Here is a 21,749-nt window from a genome sequence, read left to right on the forward strand (position 1 = left end):
ATGCTGCGATCCACTCCATGCACCTGCCGAGAGGACCTGGTGTGCTCCCGGCTCACATGGCACACACAATCCGAGTGGTCAGCCCTCACCGTCTCTGTTGTGGTCCTGTTCCCTGACCCTGCAGTTCGAGGCGGGACCCCAACACTTGCCCAGTCCCAAGGAAGACTGTGCACTAGCTGACACAGTTTTCACGTTAGGCTAAATCAAAAATTCATCCACTGAGCTTCTCAATAAAACCAAGGATCCCTAAATGTCCAATTCTTGGCCTGATGAGCCTACAGTAAAACAGTGAACACTTATCCTCAAAAGGAACATCCTGGGCATGGAGGCTTTCGGAATCCTTCCTTAAAATTCCCTCTTCCCCTTCCCTCCCCACCAGAGTTGAGAAATAGGGAAATATGTCCCTTAAGAGAAAACTCCTAAGGAGTGAATCAAACGCACTTATGTTGTGCCTGTCAGGACAGCAAGGCTCCTGACAGATGAATCTCAGTGCTGAAAAGTGGAGACAGGGATGAAGGTGCCTGGAGGTCACTTGCCTGGAGGTCACCTGCTGGGAGGTCATCCCTGAAGGTCACCTGCCAGGAGGTCACCACCTGGAGGTCACCTGGAGGCACCATCTGCACACACTGAGGTCCCTCAAGATAAAATCAAATCAAAGAAGTTACAAAACATTCACTCCCAAGGCCTCAGGAGCCATGAAAGAAGGAGTGAGGCCTCAGGAAAGCACTAGCATCCCCATGTCTGTCTGTCTGTCTGTCTGTCTGTCTGCCTGGGCGTGAGGACCCTGGTAGATGGCCAAGAGCCGGAGCCGAGGAGATCCCGACCTGGGCCTGGCCAGCGTGCATCACCCATCCTCCAGTGGGTTGGCCTGTTCCTCTGGCGCTCTCGCCTGCCCAGGCCTGGGAGGGGCCTGCCTCTGAGCGTGGACTCTGCAGAAGCACTTGGAGGGAGTCACAGGTCAGCCCGGAGAAAACGACTGAGGTGACCCTTCACTCACCCTGACCTGAGCACATGCGGGCAGAGGGGAGTCCCTTCCTGGAGCCTCCCTCCCTATGGCCCCGCCTGGAGCCCCACAGGACTCAGCCTTGGGCCAAGAGCAGCCTCGTCCTGGGGGAAAAGACCAGAAAGCCCTTCCTGGAAGCCTCAGCTAAGCCAGGACTGCCAGATTCCTGCATAGTTTTCAAATGCACAGGGACCAGCATGAAGTTCGAAAAAGGCTCCCAGCCCCAAGCTCACAAATATCAAAAAAGCACACTTCCTGCAGGGGAGCAGGAAACAGGCCGCACTTGCAGGGCACAGAATTTTAGACCTATTTTTTGAAGTAAAAGTTGCAACACTAGTGGCCTCCAAAGTGCACAGCAGAGAGTGCATGGTGGTGGGCACCACGGTCTCCTGTGTTCACACGGCCTCTCCTCACCCAGAGTCCCCTCGAACAGAACTGAAAACAAATGCTATGCACTGCTTTGCCTCTTGTTGATGTAATAACTGTGAGACAGTCAAGGAATCCCGTCTCCAGCTCCTAGTCTAGGCCACAAGCTCCAAGTCACCCGTCATACTTGTCACAGGAGGCCCTGCACGGCTGGTAAGGGAATGACCTTTAAGGAATGAAGCACGAAGACAGTGACCTCTGATGCAGGGGGCATGCACCTCAGAGGCCAGGTGGAGACGGTGAGGGGGGCAGCCCTGGACCCCAACTGCCTACCGTGCATGGAGGGAGAGGTCAGCATGGGAGCAGGAGGGGTGGGAGGGCACTGGGCTCCCATCCCACCCGACATGGATCTTGGTGCCCCGGGGAACCCCTGCTTCTGCTTCCTGAGCCTGGGAGGACCCTTGAGATGCGTCAACTGCTGAACCCGCTATGTCCCCAGGGCTGCCCAGAGGCCCCGGGGTCGAGACCAGCTGCGCGCTCAGCCTGCCTGATCACTCCCGGCCACGTGCCCAGAGCCCTGCGCCTCTACTGGCTCGGGAGCCTCTGGGGCTGTGCTGCTCACAGAGCACAGGTGGGACCTGAAGTCTCCCCACAGAGAACCAAGCAAAACCTGAGACTGTGGGGCACCCAGGAAACTTGCGCTGCATGGGGTGTCCCCGGGGACGCCTGGGAGTGGAGAGCAGGCCTGCAGGACACTGCAGTCCTCATGCCACAAGTCCCTCCATCACCAGAAGGGTACAACCAATGACAATGTCCTGGGACACCCCACTGGGTGCCCATCACCAGTATGAAAACAGATGTCAGCATATGAGGGCATGACAGATGGAGGCATGACAGTAGCATTAGTCCCCCATCTGGTGGAAGGCCGTGGGTGAGGATGCAGGTCAAGGGCAAATGGGTTATCAGAGAGAGACGGTGCAACCACAGAGAACAAGAGACGCCAGCACGAGAAGCCAGGACACGTGCAAAGATACATACCCCAGATTACCTCTAACATGGTAGGCTATCCTAAGTGTCTGCCACTTACCAAATGAATACCTGAAAGACAGAAGGGGAAGAATGTATTAATTTAGGACGGCTTTACCAAAAACTTCTAATTTAAGCATCATTTCACCCCGCTAAAGAAAGATTAACACAGTGTCTCCAAACAGAACGGGGACAAGTTACAGAGGTCACCACATTACTGAGGTACAAGGAAAAAGTGAGGGGAGACATGCACTCAGGTGACAGAGTAGAGGGGCAGCTGAGGGGATACCTGCCCTCAGGTGACTGAGTGGAGGAGACCTGTATTTGGGTGTCTGAGTGGAGGTGAAGGTTAGGGGAAAAGTCACCTCAGGTGTAAGAGTAGAGGTGAAGCTAAGGGGTGACCTATCCTGAGGAGTCTGAGTGGAGATGAAGCTGAGGGGAGACCTGGTCTCAGATGTTTGAGTGACATGAAGGTGCAGGGAGACCTGCCCTCAGGTGTCTGAGTGAAGGTGAAGGTGAGGGGAGACCTGACCTAAGGTTCCTGAGTGGAGATGAGGGTGAGAAGAGACCTGTCCTGAGGTATCTGAGTGGATATGAAGGTGAGTGGAGACATGCCATCAGGTGACACAGTGGAGAGAAAGCTAAGGGGAGATACACCCTCAGGTTTCCAGGTGGAGATGAAGGTGACGGAGACCTTCCCTCTAAGGTCTAAGTGGAGGTAAAGGGGAGGGGAGAACCTCCTACAGGTGTCTGAGTGGATGTGAAAATGAAGGTAGACCTGTGCAGAGGTGTGCGAGTGGAGGTGAAGCTGAGGGAAGACCTGTCCTCAGGTCCCTGAGTGGAGGTAAAGTTGAGGGGTGACCTGCATTCAGGTGTCTGAGTGAAGATAAATGTCAAGGGAGACCTGTCCTAGGTCTCTTAGTAAAGATGAGGTGAAGGGAGACCTGCACTCAGGTGTCTGAGTGGAGGTGAAGCTGAAGTGGAGACCTGTCCTGAGGTGTCTGTGTAGAGGTGAAGAAGAGGGGAGATATGCACTGAGGTTTCTGAGTGGAGGTGAAGCTGAGGGGGCACCTGCTCTCAGGCGTCTGAGTGGAGATAAAAATGAGGCGAGACCAGCCATCAGCTCTCTAGTGGAGGTGAAGCTGAAGGGAGTCCTGCCCTGAAGTGTCTGAGCAAAGATGAAGTTGAGGGGAGACATGCTCTGAGGTGTGAGTGGAGGTGAAGCTGAGGGGAGACCTGTCCTAGTTTACTGAACTTGGGGTGCACACCTTAGGTACCCAGGTAACTGTCATTGACAGTAGTGTTTCCTATTTGCCCCATTGTACAATCACACTACAGGGCCACGCCCACAACAGGGTATCAATAAACATGTTTGGAAAAGTAAATGTAATACTGTTCACCGTTGAACAATTTGGCATTTAGGCGGGCTATTCTGCAGTGGAGGTTTTTTTTAGATCGGCCCTCTCACTGCAGGTTGAGTGGTTTCCTCATAGGTTTTAGTGAGAAACCTGTGTAGAAATGGACTCAACGCAATTCTGACCCATGCATTCAGAGGTCAACTGTACTTGGTTTTACTGCAGTTAATAATTTCCTTCAAACACCATGAAAATGTCCTACCCTAGAATCTTTAATTTCAAAGGACACCCCATTACCACGAGCACAGGTTATTAGAAAAGCAACCCTAAATGGAGGATATGTCAGACATGCCTTCCCTGTGGAATCTGAGCGAGTTGGGGGTCTTCGCCCACAAGGGCTTCCAGGACACACCCCTGGGGAGCACAAACATGTGTATGGACCCCAGGTCATGGAAAAGAACCCCACAATGTAACACAAGTGGCCCTGGCTGGAATCACAGTGGCTCCAGAACACATTCCTCACACCTGTGAATCCTCTGCCCATCACTCTGCCCAAGTTAACACAACACCCAGCAGGAGGACCCGAGAATACAAGGGACACAACTGTCTCTAACTGACTCTGCAAGTGATCAGGAGTGAAAGGAGCAAGGCAGCGGTCCCAGCTACACTGTGGATGAGCCATGCAGCGCCTCCTCAGTGATGGCAGCTGCACAGGGAGGCCACATAGGGTGACTCCATCTGTGTGAAGCAGCCGGAGCAGGCATGTCCGCACAGACAGGAAGCAAGAGCGGGTGCCAGGGGGTGAGGACGCAGGCCCAGGCTGATGAAATGTTTTAGAGGCAGATGGTGATTGTTCTTACACGTGTTAAATGGTTACATTTTATGGTTTGTAAATAAAGATGTTAAAAAAAAAAAGTTGTCTGATTAAGGAGGTGTGAATGAAACGATACGAAGTCTGAGATTTGCTGGAAGCTCCCAGTGAGGGGAGGGAAGGGCAGGGTGCGGGGTCGCGAGGAGGGCGCCCTGACTGCCTGTTTCCCACATGAAGCAATTTCCCACCTGAGAAGGCAGGACACAGACCCTGCAGGCCAGGCAATAAAGAACATGGTGAGGCCAGGGCCCTTCCTCACTGAGTAGGGGCGTTTTAACAATCCGACCCAGAGAGATGCTGGCTTCCTACAGGGAAAGCTGCACAGAGGAGTGAGGACAGAACGAGCACAGAACATGGGCTTGAGCGCTCTGCGTTACTCCCTCTGCTTCTGAGCAGGATTCTGAGTATCCATAATAAAAACCTATAAACAGCCAGTGCACACACTGGCTAATGAGACAAATAAGTTTACCCAGTAAATTCTCCCAATAAACAACCTTGGTGAGCAGAGAAAAGGGAAGGGGCTGACTTCTTTTTTTTTTGCGGTACACGGGCCTCTCACTGTTGTTGCCTCTCCCGTTGCGGAGCACAGGCTCCGGACGCGCAGGCTCAGTGGCCATGGCTCACGGGCCTAGCCGCTCCGGGGCATGTGGGATCTTCCCGCACCGGGGCACGAACCCGTGTCCCCTGCATCAGCAGGCGGACTCTCAACCACTGCGCCACCAGGGAAGCCCAGGGCGGACTTTTAAAACCTCACAAACAATGGACGTTTTACATTTTCATCAGAACCAACTGGAAGAGGCTGAAAGCTAACAGGACAGAGGAGGCCTGGCCCAGCTCCCACCCACAGCCTGGCCACCAGAACAGTGTCCCCGTGGACACTGGCGACGGGCTTGTGGCATCACTGCTGTCAAATTTGCTGAGGGCATTTGGAAATGCGTTCTCTCCTAACTTCACCTGTTTTGAATTTTAAATTTCAAGGCTGCTTGATATAAGATTTTTAAATATAGGCAGTTATATCTAATCACATGAAAAGTTAAAAAGTATTCATTAGACTTTTACAGCTTTTATTATATTTTTAACAGCTGGAACTTATTTTAGAAGAGATGGCTGTCCACGGAACTACTTTGGGGGATGGTCTGTTGTTTTGTTCTTTAAAGAAACTCAAGTCCTCCCTGGTCTAAGAGTTCCAGATTTTGCTCCCAAATGGTCTGTATTAACGCCTTACCTCCAACTGTCTGTTAGTGACAGGCCTTCCCCCGTCAGAGGTGGCCCACAGCCCACTGACCACTCATCTCCACGGCAAGGAAGCCAGAGAACCAAGAAGGGAGGGGTGTGTGTGCCAGGCCTCCTCGCGCCCATGTCTGCAGCCCTAGGCCTTGAGCTACCCCAGCGACCTCTATGCAAGGCTCCTGTTTTACAGAAAGCCTCTGATTAGAAAACTAAAGCAGTTCCCAGTGATTTTTCACTTTGTAAGAAGGCATCATGGATAAATATTTTATTTTTATTTTATAAATTTTTTAAAAAGATTTATTTATTTATTTTTGGCTGTGTTGGGTCTTTGTTGCTGTGCACGGGCTTTCTCTAGTTGCAGTGAGCAGGGGCTACTCTTCGTTGTGGTGCACGGGCTTCTCATTGCGGTGGCTTCTCTTGTTGCAGAGCACAGGCTCTAGGTGCCTGGGCTTCAGGAGTTGTGGCTCGCGGGCTCTGGAGTGCAGGCTCAGTAGTTGTGGCGCACGGGCTTAGTTGTTCCGCAGCATGTGTGATCTTCCCGGACCAGGGCACGAACCCATGTCCCCTGCAGTGGCAGGCGGATTCTTAACCACTGCGCCACCAGGGAAGTCCTGGATAAATATTTTAGATTGCTCTCCCCTGGCTGTGGAGGGGCAGCTGTGAATTTGTAGAATTCTCCCACTTTCTTGCCTGGCACAGAGCGCTTCTCGAAGGCCCACTCGGGAAGCAGGTGGATGGGAATTCATGATAAAGCATGTTCTTCCAAGCCGTGCCCATGAGTGCTGCGTGGAGACGGCTGAACAGAAGCAGGGCAGGACAGAAAGGCCAGAGGGGGTGAAGCAGTGGCCCGACCGATGCAGCCAATGGGTGACTGCCCCCCCCCGCCCCCAGTCCAGGAACATGGTCTGTCTTGGGACCCGCCACGTCTTGGCACCGTCTGAGAGAGCAGAGAAGGCCCGTGTCAGTGTCCGATGACCGTGGGCAGCAGTGAGCCACTCCTTCGACAAGGACATGGGGCTTCCCCAGGGGACAGGGCCCTGCTGCACGGCCACACGGCAGAAATGGCACCATGCTGCTGCCCGGACCTCGCAAAACCGTAGCAGGAATTCATTTCTACACATCAAATCTATCTACACCCGTAAAAGCACCTGGGGCTACGGGCAGGGGCAGCCGTGGACATCAACTGCGTTTAAGGCCAAAATAAAGTTTTCATCCTCAACAGTCTGAAGGCGGCCGCTATGCAGGGGTCCCCTCCGCACCTCTGCAGCCCTCGGGCATCTGCTGCCGGCACTCTTTGAAGTTGATACTCTGTCCCTTCTGCCAGAGGAAAGTGCCAAGGTGGCTTCCTCTGCAGGAAGGGACCTCCGGAGCCCCCGACCTCGCTCCAAGTTTCTAGAGATAATCCTTTCTTCTTTGTGGGGGCCGGGAAGGTGGGAAGAGGAAAGGACGGCCACACGGCCATCCTTAAGAGCAACAAAGAAGCCCTTTAGGATTCCTGTCAAAGCAAAGCACAGATAACAGAACCAGAAATCCAACTTTTTGGGAAAGTTGATACTAACTGAAGAAACTGGAGAAGAAGGGACAACTCGGGCTTCCGATGCCATTTGAGCAGGACAGCACTGGGCTGGTCCGTCTTCCGTGAGGTCACTCGCATTTCACGCAACAACAGTCACTGAGCTCTGGCTCTGTCTCTCTTCAGTGTCACTGACCCCAAGATGTTTCAATGCCTAGAGCAAGAGGACGGGCACCCAGGGCACCAATAAACATGCTCCAGTCCACGGTGACTTGGCCAATGACTGAGTAAACACAGGGATGCCAGAGAGACCTGTGGGGAAGAGCCCACGTCACTGTGTGTGCCCCCCTCGAGGAGGGGCTGACACCACCACCCCCTCCATGTGTGGGCTGCACTGTGATGACCTCCAATGAGGACACGGTGGAGACTTGGGACAGTGGAGACGCCTGATAGGCATGACCTCGGCCAGAGGTCAGGGCAACGTCCGCAGACAGGTCATGCTGAGGGCAGGGACTCCTGATCCGACGTGTCGACAACAGCACTTTACCTCTGGTCTTCCTCTCAAACCCATCACCACGACAACAATGAGAAAAACATCAGACAAATCCCGCCGGAGGGACATTCTACAAAACCCCTGATCGGTCCTCCTCAACACTGTCTAGGCGTCCAGAACAGGGGCGTCTGAGCCACGGTCCCAGCCCAAGGGGGCCCAAGGAGATGCGGCAACCAGATGTCTGTGGGGCCTGGATGGGGTCCCGGGATGGGAAGGACTGAGAAGAGGTGAATGAACAATAGTGTCAACACTGGCTTGTTAAGTGTGACAAATGCACCGTCTAATGTAGAGGATAATAACGGGAAACTGGGAGTGGGACACACAGGAACTCCGCACTGCTTCTGCAGTAATTCAGTAGGTCTCAAACTCTTCTAAAAATGAAGTCTGTGAAATTAAGAAAAGTCGAGGTAGCTGGGCAGCAACAACATCTGCACCTGTCAGGAGAGCTGCCTCCAACCCCGCAAACAGAACGCACAGAACGGCCATCACCTCAAGGCCAGCCCAGCTCCCCTCCTGTGAGTGCAACACCCGGGGGCTCTGGCAACGGCCAAGGGAGGTGAACTCAAGTTCTGGCCAGAACAGGACAGACTTGCCCTGCATCTGATGTGCCTGGCCCAAAGCTCCTTGCTGCAGACCCAGTGCCTGGCCACCCCCCACCCCGTCCCGCCTGCCAGAGCTGCGCCCTCTGCCAGCAAGGCCTCCTCTATGAAACCCAGACATGGAACCAAGAGTGTCACGGAGCTGGCCCTGGCTGTCTGCCCTTCGGGGACGACTATGACTCCTGCTGTCACCCAGTCCCGGGGCACCATTAAATCAGAACCTACTCCAGCCACACTTGATTGAGACTCTGGGGGGCAGTGTGTGATCCCAAAGCCATGCGGCGCGGCCACACCTGTGTCCTTGGAAACTCTGGGCCCCCCGGGTCGGCCTTGCACCTCTCCTGAGGGACCTGCTGGCCTCGTGGGCTTCTTACTGCCCGCTCTCGGTGGCAGCACTGTCCTCAGGGAGGCTCCCAAATGTCCAGCCCCTGGGCGCCAAGCCTCTGCCTCACTTCCTGTCTTGAAGAACCGTCTGGTGTCGTCTCCTTCCCATGTCCAGAAGACACAACAGGTGTCAGGAAGGTGTACCCCTGCTGCCTGCTGCACCCTCTCTCAGAGTTTCTCAACCAACCCAGACAGAACAGAACCACAGCCTAAGGAAACACCATGATGGCAGTGCATCTGCTCCTCCTTCTCCTCCCTCTGGCCAGCGAAGTCCAAGGACTCCCTCACCCACCCCGTAGCTCCGACCCACCTGGCCCGCTTTGTAAGTCTGTGGCACCTTGACCCTATGGGGCCCCCTCCTACGGGCCGTGGGAGTTGTTCCCTTCGGGCCGTGGGAGTCGTTCCCATTCCCTGAAAGGAGCCTGACAGTAGCCCTGGTCTAGAGGCAACAGGGCCCAGCTTCCAAGGCCTGAAAACCCAAAACCACGCCTGCCCTGCTCTTCAAGACGAGGTGGGGCAGGTGGGGAGGGCGGTTGTGGTCCTCGCCTTAGATCTGCCCACATGTGAAAGTACCGCCTTCTAACTGCCGGGCCTGGAACAGCAGAAACCCAGAGGAAGCTGGCACGTGTCCCTGACAAACCACAGGGCGTGTGAGGAGCAGAGCTGACAGCCACTATGGACTCAGGGCCACACTGGTGCTGGCAGCAGAGGAAGGTTCCGGAGATACCCTGCAGGTGAAATCAGGAGGATGTGGAGGTTGGTGAAACATGGGGGAAGCAGGAAGACTCACAAACAAGTCCCAGATCTCCCCAGGATCCCACCTGGGGGACAGGCTGAGTGTGGACATGCTGATTTGTGGAGCTAGGGACACAGCTAAGCCAACAACACAGCCCAAGTGTCTATGGGGCCAGGGCTGGGTCTCAGCATGGCCATGGCTGGCCCCAAGCCTACCCATGCACTGCGCTGCCTCCAGGGTGCAGCTCCAGGAGAGGACCCCAGAGAGCCGGACCCTCACCCAGGGGCAGACCACCCCAGCTGGCCCTGTCTTGGTTCCCTTGTTTCTGCTGCAAGGTGGGAACACTGTAATCCTGCTCTCCCTCCTGCCACCACTAGACAAGCAGTTGATAACACCAGTCTTTTCTGGCTCCTCTGAAAAGTATCGCTTCCCGAGTCTGAGGACCTGGGTCATCACCCTACAAAGCACTAACTGCATGACTAAAGCCACTCGCCCCACAGTGAAGATCTCTGACCATTGCCACCATGAATTGGATTCATTAGGTTCCTGCTAGCCTCACCACGCATGTACTAGGACCATGTCAGGAGGGCGGGAGAAGGGCGGGCACGATCCCAGGATCCCAGAAGGAGCAGGCTGTCTGGAAGGCTGCCTGACTCCGCCCAAGATATCGACGTGGGGCCCCACCAGCCTCACTTGGCAGCAACGCTGCATCCCATGTCTGCTGAGGACGTTCATTTCCAACACTGGGACTTCATCACAGATGCCAGTTGGGGTCAGCAGGAGCAGAGGGGACACCCACTTAAGAGAAGGGAGTGAGCAAGGCTTCAAGTGAAGCAGCGGCCATAGTGCACACAAGCCAGGCTGGGCAGGCGCCGAGCCACCACCACGGGACCCCAGGGCAGGGGCCTCGTTGCCGGCCAAGATGTGCCCCGTGCACCTGCCTGGTGCCTCTTTGCCCCATGTGGGCTTCCTGTCCCCACTGCAGGCCACCAGCTGGATGACACTCGAAAGACATCCAATCAACAGTGTCCATTATCTGAGGATCTCACCCCAAACAGATATCCTTTTCCCTCAACTTAGAATAAATGGGACGTGAAAGAACAGAGTGTGTCTAACTCTCATGCTGGGGCATCAAGAAAAGGAAAGCCCAATTTCCATTTAAGGGGTCCTCACTCTCCCAGTAAGTTTCCAGCATCACTCTGACAACCTGGAAACTATCATCCATTAAGGAGCCCTGAGTCAAGGTGACCTGAGACACCTTCCAGATCGAGTGGCCTGCCCAGCCTCGCCTGGGGCCCCACACGTGGGCCACAGCAAGCAGCCTGCAGTTCCGCTGGGAACACAGATGTTCGGCATCAAGAATGTGGTAAATAATCCACTGGTCTCCACTGACAGGTTTTTTTGTTTTGTTTTGTTTTACATTTTTCACCTAAAACATCTCGTGTCATTTTTTATTAAAATAAACTTATTTTATCTTTGGCTGTGTTGGGTCTTTGTTGCTGCACGTGGGCTTTCTCTAGTTGCAGGGAGTTGGGGCTACTCTTCATTGCAGTGTGCGGGCTTATTGCAGTGGCTTCTCTTGTTGTGGAGCACAGGCTCTAGGTGCGTGTGCTTCAGTAGTTGTGGCTCGTGGGCTCTAGAGTGCAGGCTCAGTAGTTGTGGCACATGGGCTTAACTGCTCCGTGGCATGTGGGATCTTCCCAGACCAGGGCTCGAACCCATGTCCTCTGCATTGGCAGGTGGATTCTTAACCACTGCGCCACCAGGGAAGCCCTCATGTGTCATTTCTGAGAAACCAGTTATTTTATTTTCCTTGAGTGAGCTTAAATTAATTCAAATCACATTTTTAAACACATCCAAGTGGAAGGGAGCAGAACATCTTTTCCACTGAAAAAATACAAAACTCTATTTTTGGCCATGTGTACTCAGACCAGTTTTCAAAAATCTTCCTGACCAACACATTCTAGATGTGACTAGAAATTACTGTTTAAAATTGACAGTGGAGGGGCTTCCCTGGTGGCATGGTGGTTAAGAATCTGCATGCCAATGCAGGGGACACAGGTTCAAGCCCTGGTCTGGGAAGATCCCACATGCTGCCGAGCAAGTAAGCGCGTGTACCACAACTACTGAGCCTGCGCTCTAGAGCACACGAGCACAACTACTGAAGCTCGCACGCCTAGAGCTCATGCTCCACAACAAGAGAAGCCACTGCAGTGAGAAGCCCATGCACCACAACGAAGAGTAGCCCACACTCGCCGCAACTAAAGAAAGCCCGTGCACAGCAACAAAGACCCAACACAGCCAAAAATAAAATAAACAAATTTATTAAAAAACAAAACAAAACAAAACTGACAGTGGAGGGACTTGCCTGGTGGCACGGTGGTTAAGAATCTGCCTGCTGACGCATGGTACACAGGTTCAATCCCTGGTCTGGGAGGATTCCACATGCCACAGAGCAACTAAGCCCATGCGCCATAACTACTGAGCCTGTGCTCTAGAGCCCGTGAGCCACAACTACAGAGCCCGCGTGCCACAACCACTGAAGCCCGTGCACCCTAGAGCCCACGTGCCGCAACTGCTGAAGCCCACATGCCTAAAGCCACTGCAATGAGAAGCCCGCGCACTGCAACAAAGCGTAGCCCCTGCTCGCCACCACTAGAGAAAGCCCATAAGCAGCAACGAAGACCCAATGCAGCCAAAAATAAATTAAAAGAAAAAAGAGGGCTTCCCTGGTGGCGCAGTGGTTGAGAGTCTGCCTGCGATGCAGGGGACACGGGTTTGTGCCCCGGTCCGGGAAGATCCCACATGCCGCGCAGCGGCTGGGCCCCGTGAGCCATGGCCGCTGAGCCTCCGCGTCCGGAGCCTGTGCTCCGCAACGGGAGAGGCCACAACAGTGAGAGGCCCGCGTACCGCAAAGAAAAAAAAAGAAAAGAAAAAAAACCCAAACTGACAGTGGATACAATTTTCCCGGTTGCTGGGTGAGGTACAGTATGGCCCGAGCCCCGTGTTACAGACAGGTGCATCCTCTGAGCAGGACACTGGAGCCAGGCATTGTGCTCCCCCTCTCTGTAACTCCAGCTGTTAAAACGGGGCAAACGTACCCAGAATTCTCCCTCCTCTGACATGCGCTAAATCACACGTGCCAAGAAACAGCAGCCTTTTAGACATCACAGACAACCCCAGCCAGAGTCCTCTTGTGCTGTAAACATCCACTGACCAGAGAGACTAGAGGCGGGCAGTGAATGCCTGTGGCCGCCGAGGAGGTCAGACAGCCCGAGGTGGCAGCACCCATGAGTCCCAGGTGGGGAGGAGCAGACAGGAATGAAGGACGCTTCCCTCGCCTCACAGCTGCCTGACGGGCACGAGGCACATTCCACCTACCGGGAGCCAGCCCCTATTTCTACCCTCACTGCTTGGGCCTTCAGAAAAGAAAATGCCATAAATCAGATGTAAATATCATTTGTCTAGGAACCCACACAGCTTCTGTATGGAACTGGACACAGGATGCACCACCACAGTACGATGTTGCCATCCACTTGGTGACCCCTGCAAAACCTGGTAACCGACGCCCATCGCTGTTTCTTCTGATCCACGCAGCCCACGCCACAACACCAGGGCATTGAAGTTTCCCAAAGTCTCCGAATAAATTCTGGCTCTGACTACGAGGGTGCTGGCTAGTCAATAGTTCAATATCAACATGAAGGCCCCGGGAGCAGGGAGGGGAGCCAGGGTGACTGAGACGTCAGCCTTCTTTTCCGTAGGCTGGATGGGGAGAGGTGTCTTCAGTTCACACACTGAGTGTCACTCACACTTGCTCGGGGACCAGGGCCAGACGACAGGAGCTGGGAGGGGACCTCTGATGGCTCACAAGCTGAGTGAGTGACACTGAAGGAGTCCGGCGTCTGGGTTAAAACCCATTCATGTCATGGTCCAGGACCTAGCCAGCCCCTTTGACCTGGGCCAGCAGCCAAGAATGTCAGGCCACCGAATGAACCTTTCCTCCCAGAAAACAAAGGCTCTGGTGGGAACATGGCATGAGGAGCCCCAGAGGTGCTTAACCTCCTGCTCCTCTACACAGACACCACCCCTCCTCCACTTCCTGCTCATCCACGCAGACACCACCCCCTGGTCTACTTCCTCCATGTCTACACAGACACCCGCCCCGACCCCAGAGCTTTCTCTCAAGGCTTCACCTTCTCTTAAAGAGTCCTCTGTGCTTCCTCTGGTAGGTGATTCTTCCCCAGGGCCAGAGCCCAGAACTTGAAGAAGAGCGGTACCCCCTCCTCCACTGTCAAATGTGGCACAGCACTTCATGGCCCTCAGTTTTCCTCCAAGCCTATCCAAGCCACACGCTGCACTGATGCCCCCGTCCGTGTTCCCATGTGACTCTCCCTCCATGGAGCCCAACGCTGCCTCTGACCTGTCCGGCAGTGGAGCCTATTCCCCACAGCAGGGCTGGCCTGAACTGTGACCACTGGCACCAGTTCCTCTCAAACAAGGAAGGAGCAGGTGGGAGCAGGAGCAGAGGAGTAAGCCTCCAAATCAAGCCCCACCACCAGAGTGCTCCCAGCAGCCCACCCAGCAGCTTCCACCTCCATCTCATGGCCCCCCAGCACAAGAGGCTGGCAATGCTATCTCAGGTGTGGCCATGATACTCCCAACAGAATCCCAATTACGCCCAAATAAGGAAGCTCCTAGACTTTGGTTGAATGCGACCAGCAGGGTCTACCACAGCCTAATTAAAAGGGTGATATTTTCCAAATTTACGCAAGAAGTAAGCTCATTTGCTTGCTCCTGTTACCAGGAGGCCTCGTTGGGCTCTGAGGGGTAACACCCCTAGAACCCTGAGTTACCACGTGCCTGCATTATAGGTGCCCCATCCTTCCCTCTTACCAGATCTGCCCCACGTTGACCAGGGACATGTAGAGGACCCAGAGAGCAGCCATGAGAACCATATTGGCACAGCCGGAGACCAGGATGAAAGAGGAGATGCCCAGCCCGAGAAGAGCCAGCGCGTCCAGGTTGAAGTCCATGTGAGACCAGTCCAGCAGCCAGAGGACGGTGGGGGCGTAGCTCACGGTCTCCCAGCTGACTTGCCCACGGAAGTGCTGCTGCACACTCCTCAGGTACACTCTGCAGGGCAGCAGTCCCGTGTCTCCAATCAGCTGCTTGTTCTGATGGAAGGCCACCAAGAATGCCACAACTGGAAGGAAAAGAAGACAAAAGGAACATGAACAGGAACACAGCCCTCTGTAGATACTTTTCAGATGTGCAGGGCCTCAGCTAGGCAAGAAGATGAGGCAGAGTCTGACCAGTGGTTTGGAATCAAAGCGTGGACTCAAGGGTATTTCACAAAATCCTGAGGGAGATATTAGAAGATCCAACCTGGAGAAGTCACAATGTATGTGTATATGTATACATAGCTACGTGTGTTGTATCTACTTATACACAATGTATACGTGTATATAAAATAGACACACATTTATATAAAATATGTGCCTGATTACATAAAATGGTTAGTTAACTATCCCAGAATGAACTTTGCTTAAAGAAGATTTACAGTAAAACACTCATGTTAGAAAATAGAAAGGCCTCAAATCTAAACTTCTACTTTAAGAAATCAGAAAAAAGAGTAAATTATATATAAAACAAGCATCAGAAAAGACATTTTTAAAAAGAGGTGAAATAAATGAAATTGAGAACAGGGAAAAACACAGAGAAACTCAATAAAAACCAAAAGTTGGTTCTTCGATAAAATCAATATAACTGTTAGAACTCTAGTCAGATTAACCAAGGAAAGGAAAGAAGACACAAATATCAGGGATCAAAAAAGAACACTGTTACAGATCCCACAGGTGTAAAAAGATAATACAGGAATACTATACATCTCTCTAAGATCTTAAGTTTGACAACTTAGATGAAATAGAAGAATTAGTTGAAAGACGCAAACTACCAAAACTCACAAAAGAAGAAATAAAGATAATACATCACAACCAGCCAACTTCATCTCAGAAATGCAAGGCTGGTTCAACCCTCAAAAAACTATCCATGGGCGGAGATCACCTTCCTCCCCACAGATACATCAGAAATACATCTACACGTGGAACAACTCCTACAGAACACCCACTGAACGCTGGCAGAAGACCTCAGACCTCCCAAAAGGCAAGAAACTCCCCATGTACCTGGGTAGGGCAAAAGAAAAAAGAATAAACAGAAACAAAAGAATAGGGATGGGACCTGCACCAGTGGGAAGGAGGAAAGGTTTCCACACACTAGGAAGCCCCTTTGCAGGCGGAGACTGCGGGCGGCAGAGGGGGGAAGCTTCGGAGCTGTGGAGGAGAGCACAGCAACAGGGGTGCAGAGGGCAAAGCGGAGAGATTCCCGCACAGAGGATCGGTGCCGACCGGCACTCACCAGCCCAAGAGGCTTGTCTGCTCACCCAACGGGGTGGGCAGGGGCTGGGAGCTGAGGGGATGGCAGGGAGAAGACTGTTGGCGTGAACACAGCCTGAATGGGTTAGTGCACCACCGCTAGCCGGGAGGGAGTCCGGGGAAAAGTCTGGACCTGCCAAAGAGGCAAGAGACTTTTTCTTCCCTCTTTGTTTCCTGGCGCGCGAGGTGAGGGGATTAAGAGCGCTGCTTAAAGGAGCTCCAGAGACGGGCGCGAGCCGCGGCTAAAAGCGCGAACCCCAGAGACGGGCATGAGACGCTAAGGCTGCTGCTGCCGCCACCAAGAATCCTGTGTGCGAGCACAGGTTACTATCCACACCTCTCTTCCGGGGAGCCTGTGCAGCCCGCCACTGCCAGGGTCCCGGGATCCAGGGACAACTTCCCCGGGAGAACACACGGCGCGCCTCAGGCTGGTGCAACGTCCTGCTGGCCTATGCCGCCGCAGGCTCGCCCCGCACTCCGTGCCCCTCCCTCCCCCGAGCCTGAGTGAGCCAAGGCTCCGGAATCAGTGGCTCCTTTAACCCCGTCCTGTCTGAGCGAAGAACAGACGCCCTCTGGCGACCTACACGCAGAGGCGGGGCCAAATCCAAAGCTGAGCCCCGGGAGCTGTGCGAACAAAGAGGAGAAAGGGAAATTTCTCCCAGCAGCCTCAGGAGCAGCGGATTAAATCTCCACAAGCAACTTGATGTACCCTGCATCGGTGGAATACCTGAATAGACAACAAATCATCCAAAATTGAGGAGGTGGACTTTGAGAGCAAGATTTATTATTTTTTCCCTTTTTTCTCTTTTTGTGAGTGTGTACATGTATGCTTCTGTGTGAGATTTTGTCTGTATAGCTTTGCTTTCACCATTTGTCCTAGGGTTCTGTCCATCCGTTCTTTTTTTTTTTACTTAAAAAAATTTTTTTTTGCTTAATAATTATTTTTTAATAACTTTATTTTATCTTACTTTATTTTATCTTTCTTTTCTTTCTTCCTTCCTTCCTTTCTTTCTTTCTTTCTTTCTTCCTCTCTCCCTCCCTCCCTCCCTCCCTCTCTCTCTCTCTCTTTCTTTCTACTTTTTCTCCCTTCTATTCTGAGCCGTGTGGATGAAAGGCTCTTGGTGCTGCAGCCAGGAGTCAGTGCTGTGCCTCTGAGGTGGGAGAGCCAACTTCAGGACACTGGTCCACAAGAGACCTCCCAGCTCCACGTAATATCAAATGGCAAAAATCTCCCAGAGATCTCCATCTCAACACCAACACCCAGCTTCACTCAACGACCAGCAAGCTACAGTGCTGGACACCCTATGACAAACAACTAGCAAGACAGGAACACAACCACACCCATTAGCGGAGAGGCTGCCTAAAATCATAATAAGTCCACAGACACCCCAAAACACACCACCAGACGTGGACCTGCCCACCAGAAAGACAAGATCCAGCCTCATCCACCAGAACACAGGCACTAGTCCCCTCCACCAGGAAGCCTACACAACCCACTGAACCAACTTTAGTCACTGGGGACAGACACCAAAAACAACGGGAACTACGATCCTGCAGCCTGCAAAAAGGAGACCCCAAACACAGTAAGATAAGCAAAATGAGAAGACAGAAAAACACACAGCAGACGAAGGAGCAAGATAAAAACCCACCAGACCTAACAAATGAAGAGGAAATAGGCAGTCTACCTAAAAAAGAATTCAGAATAATGATAGTAAAGATGATCCAAAATCTTGGAAATAGAATAGAGAAAATGCAAGAAACATTGAACAAGGACCTAGAAGAACTAAAGAGGAAACAAGCGACGATGAACAACACAATAACTGAAATTAGAAATACTCTAGAAGGGATCAATAGCAGAATAACTGAGGCAGAAGAATGGATAAGTGACCTGGAAGATAAAATAGTGGAAATAACTACTGCAGAGCAGAATAAAGAAAAAAGAATGAAAAGAACTGAGGACAGTCCCAGAGACCTCTGGGACAACATTAAACACACCAGCATTCGAATTATAGGGGGTCCCAGAAGAAGAAGAGAAAAAGAAAGGGACTGAGAAAATATTTGAAGAGATTATAGTTGAAAACTCCCCTAATATGGGAAAGGAAATAGTTAATCAAGTCCAGGAAGCACAGAGAGTCCCATACAGGATAAATCCAAGGAGAAACACGCCAAGACACATACTAATCAAACTGTCAAAAATTAAATACAAAGAAAACATATTAAAAGCAGCAAGGGAAAAACAACAAATAACACACAAGGGAATCCCCATAAGGTTAACAGCTGATCTTTCAGCAGAAACTCTGCAACCCAGAAGGGAGTGGGAGGACATATTTAAAGTGATGAAGGAGAAAAACCTACAACCAAGATTACTCTACCCAGCAAGGATCTCATTCAGATTTGATGGAGAAATTAAAACCTTTACAGACAAGCAAAAGCTGAGAGAGTTCAGCACCACCAAACCAGCTTTACAACAAATGCTAAAGGATCTTCTCTAGGCAAGAAACACAAGAGAAGGAAAAGACCTACAATAACAAACCCAAAACAATTAAGAAAATGGGAATAGGAACATACATATCGATAATTACCTTAAATGTAAATGGATTAAATGCTCCCACCAAAAGACACAGACTGGCTGAATGGATACAAAAACAAGACCCATATATATGCTGTCTACAAGAGACCCAGTTCAGACCTAGGGACACATACAGACTGAAAGTGAGGGGATGGAAAAAGATATTCCATGCAAATGGAAACCGAAAGAAAGCTGGAGTAGCAATTCTCATATCAGACAAAATAGACTTTAAAATAAAGACTATTAGAAGACACAAAGAAGGACACTACATAATGATCAACGGATCGATCCAAGAAGAAGATATAACAATTGTAAATATTTATGCACCCAACATAGGAGCACCTCAATACATAAGGCAAATACTAACAGCCATGAAAGAGGAAATCGACAGTAACACATTCATAGTAGGGGACTTTAACACCCCACTTTCACCAATGGACAGATCATGCAAAATGAAAATAAATAAGGAAACACAAGCTTTAAATGATACATCAAACAAGATAGACTTAATTGATATTTATAGGACATTCCATCCAAAAACGACAGAATACACATTTTTCTCAAGTGCTCATGGAACATTCTCCAGGACAGATCATATCTTGGGTCACAAATCAAGCCGTGGTAAATTTAAGAAAACTGAAATTGTATCAAGTATCTTTTCCGACCACAACGCTATGAGACTAGATATCAATTACAGGAAAAGATCTGTAAAAAATACAAACACACGGAGGCTAAAGAATACACTACTTAATAACGAAGTGATCACTGAAGAAATCAAAGAGGAAATCAAAAAAATACCTAGAAACAAATGACAATGGCGACACGACGACCCAAAACCTATGGGATGCAGCAAAAGCAGTTCTAAGAGGGAAGTTCATAGCAATACAATCCTACCTTAAGAAACAGGAAACATCTCGAATAAACAACCTAACCTTGCACCTCAAGCAATTAGAGAAAGAACAAAAAAACCGAAAGTTAGCAGAAGGAAAGAAATCATAAAGATCAGATCAGAAATAAATGAAAAAGAAATGAAGGAAGTGATAGCAAAGATCAATAAAATTAAAAGCTGGTTCTTTGAGAAGATAAACAAAATTGATAAACCACTAGCCAGACTCATCAAGAAAAAAAGGGAGAAGACTCAAATCAATAGAATTAGAAATGAAAAAGGAGAAGTAACAACAGACACTGCAGAAATAAAAAAGATTCATGAGAGATTACTACAAGCAACTCTATGCCAATAAAATGGACAATCTGGAAGAAATGGACAAATTCTTAGAAATGCACAACCTGCCAAGCCTGAATCAGGAAGAAATAGAAAATATGAACAGACCAATCACAAGCACTGAAATTGAAACTGTGATTAAAAGTCTTCCAACTAACAAAAGCCCAGGACCAGATGGCTTCACAGGAGAATTCTATCAAACATTTAGAGAAGAGCTAACACCTATCCTTCTCAAACTCTTCCAAACTATAGCAGAGGGAGGAACACTCCCAAATTCCTTCTACGAGGCCACCATCACCTTGATACCAAAATCAGACAAGGATGTCACAAAGAAAGAAAACTACAGGCCAATATCACTGATGAACATAGATGCAAAAATACTCAACAAAATACTAGCAAACAGAATCCAACAGCACATTAAAAGGATCATACACCATGATCAAGTGGGGTTTATTCCAGGAATGCAAGGATTCTTCAATATACGCAAATCTATCAATGTGACAAACCATATTAACAAATTGAAGGAGAAAAACCATATGATCATCTCAATAGATGCAGAGAAAGCTTTTGACAAAATTCAACACCCATTTATGATAAAAACCCTGCAGAAAGTAGGCATAGAGGGAACTTTCCTCAACATAATAAAGGCCATATATGACAAGCCCACAGCCAACATCATCCTCAATGGTGAAAAACTGAAAGCATTTCCACTAAGATCAGGAACAAGACAAGGTTGCCCACTCTCACCACTGTTATTCAACATAGTTTTGGAAGTTTTAGCCACAGCAATCAGAGAAGAAAAGGAAATAAAAGGAATCCAAATCGGAAAAGAAGAAGTAAAGCCGTCACTGTTTGCAGATGACATGATACTATACATAGAGAATCCTAAAGATGATACCAGAAAACTACTAGAGCTAATCAATGAATTTGGTAAAGTAGCAGGATACAGAAGTAATGCACAGAAATCTCTGGCATTCCTATATACTAATGATGAAAAATCTGAAATGGAAATCAAGAAAACACTCCCATTTACCACTGCAACAAAAAGAATAAAATATCTAGGAATTAACTTACCTAAGGAGACAAAATGCAGAAAATTATAAGACACTGATGAAAGAAATTAAAGATGATACAAATTGATGGAGAGATATACCATGTTCTTGGATTGGAAGAATCAACATTGTGAAAATGACTACTATCCAGAGCAATCTATAGATTCAATGCAATCCCTATCAAACTACCACTGGCATTTTTCACAGAACTAGAACAAAAAATTTCGCAATTTGTATGGAAACACAAAAGACCCCGAATAGCCAAAGCAATCTTGAGAACGAAAAACGGAGCTGGAGGAATCAGGCTCCCTGACTTCAGACTATACTACAAAGCTACAGTAATCAAGACAGTATGGTACTGGCACAAAAACAGAAATATAGATCAATGGAACAGGATAGAAAGCCCAGAGATAAACCCACGCACATATGGTCACCTTATCTTTGATAAAGGTGGCAGGAATGTACAGTGGAGAAAGGACAGCCTCTTCCATAAGTGGTGCTGGGAAAACTGGACAGGTACATGTAAAAGTATGAGATCAGAACACTCCCTAACACCATACACAAAAATAAGCTCAAAATGGATTAAAGACCTAAATGTAAGGCCAGAGACTATCAAACTCTTAGAGGAAAACATAGGCAGAACACTCTATGACATAAATCACAACAAGATCCTTTTTGACCCACCTCCTAGAGAAATGGAAATAAAACCAAAAATAAACAAATGGGACCTAATGAAACTTCAAAGCTTTTGCACAGCAAAGGAAACCATAAACAAGACCAAAAGACAACCCTCAGAATGGGAGAAAATATTTGCAAATGAAGCAACTGACAAAGGATTA

The 21,749-nt window shown here is 50.0% G+C and overlaps 1 protein-coding gene across 7 annotated transcripts in view; it reads right to left on the minus strand.

The window, feature by feature from the left end:
• The window catches only part of LMF1 (lipase maturation factor 1), a 90,972-nt gene that overhangs the window by 57,808 nt on the left and 11,415 nt on the right, over nucleotides 1-21,749 (minus strand). For 3 of the 7 annotated variants that reach the window (XM_029220300.1, XM_029220294.1, XM_029220295.1), the window contains exons 2-3: nucleotides 14,530-14,839; nucleotides 2,457-2,467 (exon numbers count right to left, since the gene is read on the minus strand). In XM_029220300.1, coding sequence (XP_029076133.1) covers nucleotides 2,457-2,467; nucleotides 14,530-14,839 — 321 coding nt within the window. Of the gene's footprint in view, nucleotides 1-2,456; nucleotides 2,468-14,529; nucleotides 14,840-21,749 lie in introns of those variants that run through there. The other 4 variants (XM_029220293.1, XM_029220296.1, XM_029220297.1 and 1 more) reach the window with 3 other exon arrangements.

Source organism: Monodon monoceros, unplaced genomic scaffold, assembly GCF_005190385.1.
Source record: "Monodon monoceros isolate NGI ecotype Baffin Bay Population unplaced genomic scaffold, NGI_Narwhal_1 Super_Scaffold_13, whole genome shotgun sequence".
Taxonomy (NCBI): Eukaryota; Metazoa; Chordata; class Mammalia; order Artiodactyla; family Monodontidae; genus Monodon; species Monodon monoceros.